The sequence below is a fragment of the Rhinolophus ferrumequinum genome, chromosome 20 (genome assembly GCF_004115265.2).
Source record: "Rhinolophus ferrumequinum isolate MPI-CBG mRhiFer1 chromosome 20, mRhiFer1_v1.p, whole genome shotgun sequence".
Lineage (NCBI taxonomy): Eukaryota > Metazoa > Chordata > Mammalia > Chiroptera > Rhinolophidae > Rhinolophus > Rhinolophus ferrumequinum.
Window position 1 is genome coordinate 50137277 of NC_046303.1, and position 9116 is coordinate 50146392.

The 9116-nt window shown below is 36.2% G+C and overlaps 1 protein-coding gene across 4 annotated transcripts in view; it reads left to right on the forward strand.

Annotated features, from left to right (window-relative positions):
* PIK3CG (phosphatidylinositol-4,5-bisphosphate 3-kinase catalytic subunit gamma) overlaps positions 1 to 8686 on the forward strand; it is a 33056-nt gene extending 24370 nt beyond the window's left edge. For 3 of the 4 annotated variants that reach the window (XM_033088696.1, XM_033088697.1, XM_033088694.1), the window contains exon 11: positions 5974 to 8686. In XM_033088696.1, coding sequence (XP_032944587.1) covers positions 5974 to 6252 — 279 coding nt within the window. In that variant the 3' untranslated portion in view covers positions 6253 to 8686. The remainder of the gene's footprint in view (positions 1 to 5973) is intronic. The other variant, XM_033088695.1, reaches the window with a different exon arrangement.
* Positions 8687 to 9116: the final 430 nt, after the last annotated feature.

Here is a 9116-nt window from a genome sequence, read left to right on the forward strand (position 1 = left end):
CAAACTCACTGTGGGGTCATTTCCTTTGTTAGTCCCTTTCCTTTATCTATTCATTTCTAGTTAATGACTTTTGTGTATCCAAATAATCTACCTTCAATCCTTTTTGGAACAAGGCTAGAAGACAAATACACACACACACACACACACACACACACACACACTCACACTCACCTCTACATACAGTCTATTTAGAATATTTGACTAAAGTAGAGTAGTTTAATTCTAACCTTTACTTCTAGCTATAGTCGTTTCCCCGAAAATAAGACCTAGCCGGGCAATCAGCTGGAATGCATCTTTTGGAGCAAAAATTAATACAAGACCGGGTCTTATTTTAGTGTAATATAATGTAATATAAGACCTGGTCTTGTATTAATTTTTGCTCTAAAAGACTCATTAGAGCTGATGGTCCAGCTAGGTCTTATTTTCAGGAAAACACGGTAAATATTTGAGAAGATGGCAGTTTAGCCCTGCCCCTGGTAGGCAGAGCTAGTCTTAGAATCATTTTTAAGAATACCTTAGAGGTAAGACTCCTAATTCAAACTCAACAAATGCATAGCCAAGTGTCAAACACACTCTTCTTTCAGATTTACCAAAAAGTGCTTCTTCCTGCATTACTAGGTCTGTTCATCGGTGACCCTTTTCTCTGTTTTGCCAAAATAACTTCTAATCACATTGCCTCACCAATTCATTGATTTTTATAAAAAATAAAATCCTCTGTCTTTGACTGAAATACTACTTTTCTCCACTCACTCCTTCCTCTAGCAGACAGAATCAACCTGACTTTTTAGGAAAAGTGGGTGAGAACATTTCTTCATTGATGAATATTTGTGAGTTTTTCTTTTCTCTCTCCTCTGCCTACATTCTTTTCCGAGTTTCTGTTTTATGATCCTGAGATCACTTCCTCATTTTTGTGCATTATGTGCAGTAATATTTCAGTTCTACTGTGTTTCTAGATGAGAATGGAAGAGTTTAGATTTAAAAAAAAAAAAAAAAAAGTAGGCCTATTTCACATTACCGTGGGCAGTCGAAAGCAGCCACAGCTCATTGGTGGTTATGAAATTAGTAGATTGTGCATAGAAAGTAGTTTCTTTTCAGTTTAATGAACTGATAAGTAATGCCAGTTTACAAATCAAGTCAAAGTTTTGAGCTCAAAATGGTAATGAATTCCTTTGTTCCCAAGAAGTATGGGAGTGGTAGCTTTGTACCAGCAATCCATTCCTTGGGTACTAGATGCTATAGTTAAGGCATTTAAATCAACTATGAAGTTCAGAGCAGCTGTACTATGGAAGCTCAATCTATTTATGAGCTACCAAAGGAGATGGTTCCAGCTAACGACATGAAGAAAACTGCAGTGTTTCCTGCTTTCCACTCATTAAACCAAGTCCCAGAATTCAGATTCTTCCCTAGCCCCTTCTCCTCCATTCGGTAACAGAGAACTCAACAGGCCATGGAGAAGGCCAGAATGAGAATGTCTGAGGCCAGCTCTGGGCAGCCCTGGCAGAAGGGAAAATTCTGTTGCTACAGCCAGGAACTTCTGTGTTCTGTGCTTCCCCCTGAGCTCCCCAAGCCACATCCGCATGGTCCCTGAAACCACAGGCCTCGGGGCTGAGGCAGCACGGTCAGAACGCTCTCACAGACCCTGTGGCTCAGTACAAAGGGCAGAAATGAAACCTCTGGGGCTTGAGTGGGTGGAGCGAGCGTTCACGGTGCCTTCATAGCAAGAGAGCCAGCTGCAGATGCACCAGCAAACGTGCTGTGCTCCCACCTTCCTACCCCACAGCGGGCCAGCACAAAGACTAGCTCCCTCTCCACATTGGTCGGAAGGAGGTTATCTCCCACCTCACCATCTGGTCTTTATTGTCGGAGGAGACATTTTGGACAGGTGGTCTAGATGGGAAGGTGACCTCAGCGTTGAGAAATGCAACTTCTTACACTATTATTAATAATAGGCAACCATTTACATAGCACTTAAATCTCACCACAACCATATGAAATGGGTATTGTTATTATTATTCTTATTCTATAGATGAGGAAACTGAGGTCCAGAGAAGTAACTTCTCAGATGACAAACAGCTTTTCAGTAATAAAGTGAAGTTTTGAATCCAGACAGTGAGGCGTGAATCTGTGCTTTTAACCACTGTTCCATACTACCTTTAAGCCAAAGATAATTAAATCCACACCAAGTCTCTAAGTCTGCACAGCCAGTCAGAATTTAGACATTGCATCTGACAAGTATGGAGCATGCGGTTAAATTTGGAAATGAAACTTTTTTTTCATAGAAGTGACCCCTGTATATGAAAATCAGAACTAACAGATTAAATTCAAGCCAGCAGAAATTCCTTACATAGGTGAAATGGCCTTCAAGAGGAACATTCCTTTTCTTTAACATCTCTTTGGGCTATAGCAATTGGTAAATCACTGTGTTGTCACTTAACAAATACTTACCTGAGCACCTACAGATTAGTGTCATGATAACTTGGCCCCAGATTAATTTCCCTCCTCAAAAATTATCTATCAAAGGGTTTGACCACACATGGGTTCAGACAGTGGGGTGTTACCTGGAACACCCAGTGTGCAGAAAGAATCGAAAATAATTAAAAATCGGAATGTAATCTAGTTCAAAATCAGAAGGCATCCCCATCTATGCCTTTGTAAAAATTGTGTGAGTTGGCAAATTAATGAAACTATAGCCTGGGATGAAGTCTGCCCTTAGCCTTGTGATTAGCAAGAAATGAGAGAGACCTCAATGGGTCCTGTGGGTGAGCAAAAGAAAATGATTTCTGGACATAAAAGTGGAATCACCAAGAATGCAAGGGCACTAATGCACTGGGGCCACTTCCAGGGACAAGAGGTACCTGGGCTGTGGCAGGAACTGCTCAGTCTTCTGGGCCTGTGGAGTGTCCCTCGGAGTTGATTTCCAGGTCGAGAAGGGAGAGGACTCACATTTACTGAAGCCTGTACTGTCCGTCCTCTGGGCCAGGCATTTTATACGTATTGTCTCACTTTAGAAATGCGAGTAGTCGTGGATTTTTGTCCTCGGACAGCGCGACACATACAGTCTCATCTTGGCACCCACAATGACACAGGCATGGCCCACAGGCATCGTCACTGCAGTCACCCTGTCACATGCAACGACACCAAAAAGATCATCTAAAAGCAAAAAAAACAAAAAATCGCTATTAACGTTTTGGCCTATAAATTTATATTCCTTTTTTATCTAAATATTTTAAGTTCAGTTACCAAAATGGGATTATACTACGTGTTGTCTCATACCAGCTTTTTATTTCAAATACTTTTACATGTTTACTAAATATTTTTCTACAGTATCATTCTAGTAGTTGTAGAGCATACAATTTTAGGTATTTTCATAAACCCTTTTTATCAGTCCCAATTGTAGGATATTTAGGTTTGCTTTCAAGTTTCCACAATTTTAAACAGTGTTCTAATTAACATTCTTGTAGATAAATCAGTACAAAATTACCCAATTTTTTTAAAAAGGTAAATTTTCTAGCATGGAAACCTCTGGGCAAAAGGATACAGACATCTTTAAAGTCAAGTTTATTGAGGCATTATTCACATACAGCAGAATTGGGCCTTTTTAGGCAAATGCATGTCATGTAGCCACCACCACAATTAAGTCATATAACACTTATAAGTATTTTAAAGCTTTTGATGCATGTTATCAAATTATTTTCTAGTAAAATTATACCTATTCCTATCTACCATCAGCCTATGAAAGGTGAACACTGAGTATTAACCTTTAAAAAAATTTTTAAAACACTTTCCAATTTAGTAAGTGAATATTTCCACCTCATTTTAAGTTATATTTATTTGATTACTAATGAGGTTGTATATTTTTTCATATGTTTATCTGTTTTCATGTCTTATATGAATTCTCTTTTATATCCTTAGCCTGTATTCTAGCCAACTGGTTTTCTCTTTCTTATTGATTTGTGAGAGCTATTGGAGGGTTAAGGTGAAGAAGTGATCTATCATGTTGCAAATAGGTTTCTCTTGTCATGTGCCTCTCTTAATAATTTATGGCTTTTTCTTTTCTCAAAAATTTGAACTTTCTGTAATCTCTCCATCTTTTCCTCATGGATTCCACTTTGGAAGGTATCTTCATAAAGTCCTTTCCCACTTCATGATTATTTAAATATTTTCCCTTTTTACATTTAATTCTTTAATTCTTCTGGAACTTATTCTGGTATATTACATGAGATAAACTTTATCTTTCCCCTAAATAATGAGCCCAATTGTACCAGCCCCGTTTATCAAATAATAGATCTTTTCCCCACTAATTTGAGAAGTCACCTTTATTATATCTTATATTTAATATGTACTTAGCTATATGTCTGAACTTTCCATTCTGTTCCACAAAATTTCTTATCTTTTTTGGAAAAGAATAGGTACTGTTCTACACAGTTTATAATATTGCAGTTTTATAATATGTTTTATATCTAGTATGGCAAGCAGTGTTTTTTATTACTATACTTTTTCAAAATTTCTCTCCAGCCCTAATTATTCCAGATGAAATTAAACCATATCTGAGTTGAAATATTCAATAGGAACTTTTATTGAGAGTTCATTATATTTATAGATTAATCTGAGAAGAAGTTCCATCTTTATAATAAACAATCATCACTGAGGAACATGCTATTGGCTCCACATGTTCACATTTTCTTTTATGTGCTGCAGTAATTTTTAGTTTTAAAATATGGGTTATGCATGTTTTGTGTATGTGTTTATCCCAGGAATCATGGTATTTTTGTTACTATTATGCATACATCTGTCTTTTCAATAGACTTTCTAACTTGTGGCTCCCATTTGTAGCATCCTATTTATTAATTTTATAAAAAGCTTGTTTAAAAAACCTAGTTAAAATAGTATTTAGTTTTTTTCCCTTTTGGTATTCCAAGAAGATAATTAAGTTATTTGTAAATATTAGCAATTTTACCTTCATTTTTCTGATTTTATTTCTTTATTTCTTTTTCCTGTACTCATTATTCACAATGACTGTGCATGCTAATTTCAGATAATGCTTCACTCATTACATTTTAGTTACATATTAAGTTGCATATTAGTTTTATAAAAATCAAAAGTGATTTTAATACAGTAATTTGTGATGAACTACTTTTGCAATTTTGGAATAAGTCGTATTTGGCTATGGTGTGTTATTCTTTTAACATTTTACTCAATACTTTATTTGAAATATTTATATCCGTACATGCTATCTTTGCCAAGTTATGACATTAATGTTGACTTATTCTCATGTTATGCAATTGGGAATCTTGTATATTTGTCTATGCTTTTAAACTACTTAATTGTCATAAACATGCCTGTTGCCTAATAAGTGAATTTAACTCACCTGTATCATCTGCTCCAAGGCTTTTGGAGGAGTCACCAGCTATAGCATTTTTTTCAAAGGCCTCTGTCTTATTCAATAGTCAGAATTTGTATTAAAATTCTAAAGTTCATTCAACAATTTTGGGAGTCAGACAACGAAAAGCTAATTCATCTGTTTTCTTAGAATAGGGCAAATTGTAAAATAAAGACATCACGTTTTCATCATTTCTTTGGATTCCATTAGCTCTTGGCAAAGCTTATTTATGCTTACATAAAGTTTATTGATTCCAGTATAGTGTTCAAAAACTGATTCATTCCTGTTCAGAGACAACAGAAATTTCCACCCTCCATTTCCTAGGAAAGAATTGAAGTAAAAAGGTAGAGTAAGAACCTTAACTAGTTTTCCTTGAGCACACCCTGGATATATGCAATACACTGGAGTACTTAAGAGATTACAAAAACAGTTTCTGTTCTCATCAAGCTTTTCACCTGAGGCAGGGGACCTAACTGTGTTTGTGACGTTTCTTCTCACAAACGGAGTAATGCCACGTAAATTCCAATACAGCTCAGTCTTCTCCACCCGACTTAGTTACTGGAACAACAGTGACAGCCCTTTCTTCTTTCCAGGACGTCTGTGCTAAGGCTTATCTAGCCCTTCGTCATCACACAAACCTACTGATCATCCTGTTCTCCATGATGCTGATGACGGGAATGCCGCAGCTAACAAGCAAAGAAGATATCGAATATATTCGGGATGCCCTCACAGTGGGCAAAAATGAGGAGGAGGCTAAAAAGTACTTTCTTGATCAGATTGAAGTTTGCAGAGACAAAGGATGGACTGTGCAGTTTAACTGGTTCCTACATCTTGTTCTTGGCATCAAACAAGGAGAGAAACATTCAGCCTAGTATTTTGGGCTAGAACGTTCCAGAGCTGTAAATGAGCATGTCAATCATCAGCCATGGATTTAAAATGTAATGAGACGTGAGGAAAGCTGGCACTTCAAAAATATAGCTCTTTTCCCGCTGAACTCTTCACTGGAAAAAAATATTGGCATATCTGATTATTTAAGTAATGTTCAATTCTAGGCTATTTGCAGGTTTGTGTTTTTCTCATTTATCTCAGTGATTTTGGAGTTCTAAGTTTAAACAGACTAATCATTTCCTCATTGTGCCTGATGTTTTGACTGTCTCATTATTGAATGCTTCTGGAAATTCTCTAGAATAATTGGTGACATCTATTTTCATCTGGGTTTACTCTCAATTGTGGTTGTCCCTGTATTCCTCCAGATCTTTACAGAAAAAGGCGTAATCATTGTAACCTTTGTCTCATTCCTTAAGCGCTAATCCAAACATCCCCTCACTGTCTGCAAATGTTAGTGATGTGCTACAAGCACGGAAAGCAAGTTCATCTTTTCAGTGTCTTTTGCAATCAGGTTCTTTTACAGTATACAACTGAGATGCACAGACGCAAAATGGAAAATCTGAACCTTCGTGCCTTGGTCCTTCTCTGCTGGTCTGGTTCTAGGTTATGAATAGGAAAAAGAGAGATGAGACTATTTATCTCCACTCTGTGTACAGAGTTAATTACCAAGTACAATCAAGTACAACTACTACCGTGTTTCTCTGAAAATAAGACCTACCCCGAAAATAAGCCCCCGTTAAGATCATCAGCCAGATGGACGCATTTAGTACGTTATGACGATGTTCCAGAAGAAGATGACATGCCTGTATTTGAATGAATATAGATTGTTGCACATGAAAAAATAAGACATCCCCTGAAAGTACTCCCTAATGCATCTTTTGGAGCAAAAATTAATATAAGACCCGGTTTTCGGGGAAATATGAAATAGTATAGTTTTCTCCAGCATATAAATAGGAAGTAACTAAAGGCACTCATTTATTTTTTTTTTTTGGCCTTTATATTTTCCTCCCTGCCTTCCTTCCTGCCTCCCTTCTTCCTCAGTTGCCACCCTCCCACAACTCTTTACCCAGAGTTGTGAAATCTTCAAGAACCCTTTTACCCTGGATTCAAAAATTAGTTGAAAAGGAATTTCTCCTCTAGGCTTACTAGAATTTTAGACACTTATTTGTAAAGATGCTTGGAGGAGTTTTTTGTTTTGTTTTGTTTAAAGTATATTATTAAAGGAGACATTCTATAAATTACAGATTAGTGTTAATCCATATGTGTTAATCCAAATGTGTTAATTTTAAATTTTGTTTTGAGCAGCTTTTTCTTTCTTTTTTAATGGAAAATGATGTTAGATATCTAAGAAAGTATCCAAGTTAAAAAGAACACTACTTGCCTACCCACCTATCAGTATAAAGGACTTTTAAACTTTGACACATTCTTCAGATTTCTTAAAATTATTTAAATGTGTTCTTTAAAAATTATCTTCATCTCTTAAATATTTTGCTATTTATTGAAAGTGTTGTTTCAGAGAAATATCATTAGAGAAATATCATTAAACTATTTATAAAATATTTTTAAATTACCTACACTTAATACTTTACATAGGATTATCTGTTAACAGTGTGTATATGTAAGTATATCAGATATAAATGTAGATTAAATTTAAAATTTTCTAAATAGATACCTGTTTGACTTTGGTGTAGCCCAAACCTTTTTGTGTGTGTGTGTGTATGCAAAAGCCCAGTGGTGCTTAACCCTGGCTGCAAATAAGAATCACCAGGGATACTTAAAAACACCCTGCCTGAGCACCAATCTCAGGTTATAAATTAATGAGTTTGGGATTATGCCCAGACATCAGTGTTTTTCAAAGTACCCTGGGTGAATCTAGCAAACAGGATTCAGCAGCCCTGCCTGACCTTGGAAGGGGAAGGTGGCACTGTTTCCTTGCCTGCTGAGCCTTCCCCGTGGCTCATAACTTATCCAGAAAGCACTCCTCTTCCTTGGCAAGTCGTCCTTTAAAATCACTTTCTGTCTCCCTGTACAGAGGACCATGCCCTATAATGAAATGTTTATTCCTCAGTGATAATGGAGGATAGACATCTTATGGTATATTTAGACCAACTGTTCCCTACCATTCTTTTAAAGAAAAGTAGGAAGAATGATGCTTTCCAGTTCAGAAGAGGGTGTTTTCATTATTCTTATAGAGAATAGCCAAACTCAGACCTTGCACAAATTCTACTTGTTATTTGAATTGCTGGAATAATCATCTTCATGATAGAAAAATTACAGAGGAATGTATTTATATTTAGCTTATTGGCGCATGTGCATACAAATTTACTCTTCAGATGAAGAGGTTCTTTCATTATGCTGATATAGATACAGAGGGTGCCAAAAAAATGTATACACATTTTAAGAAAGGAAAAAAACTGTATTAAAATTATGCTGATGGTAACTACTTTGAGTACCTCTTGTAATTGCAGAAGTCAAATATACTTGTATTCATCTTTTGTTATTGGTATATATTGAGTATTACAATTTTAATACAGTTTTCCTTTCTTAAAATGTGTATACATTCTTCGGTACCCTCTGTACACACACACACACACACACACTCATACGTATGTATGTATACACACACACACATACATGTATATAGCTCACATTGGGCATGATTCTTCTATATTCCAATGGAGGTATAATTTTAACTCTATACACTTACAGATAAACAAAAATCACCTTGTGTGTTTCCTTCCTTCATTGTTCCCAGTGAATCACATGCTCTACAACTTTTATGACTTTGAAAATGTCCTAGAACTAGGGTCATCTTGCTATTGAGAGGAAATGTTGGGAAACTACCCAC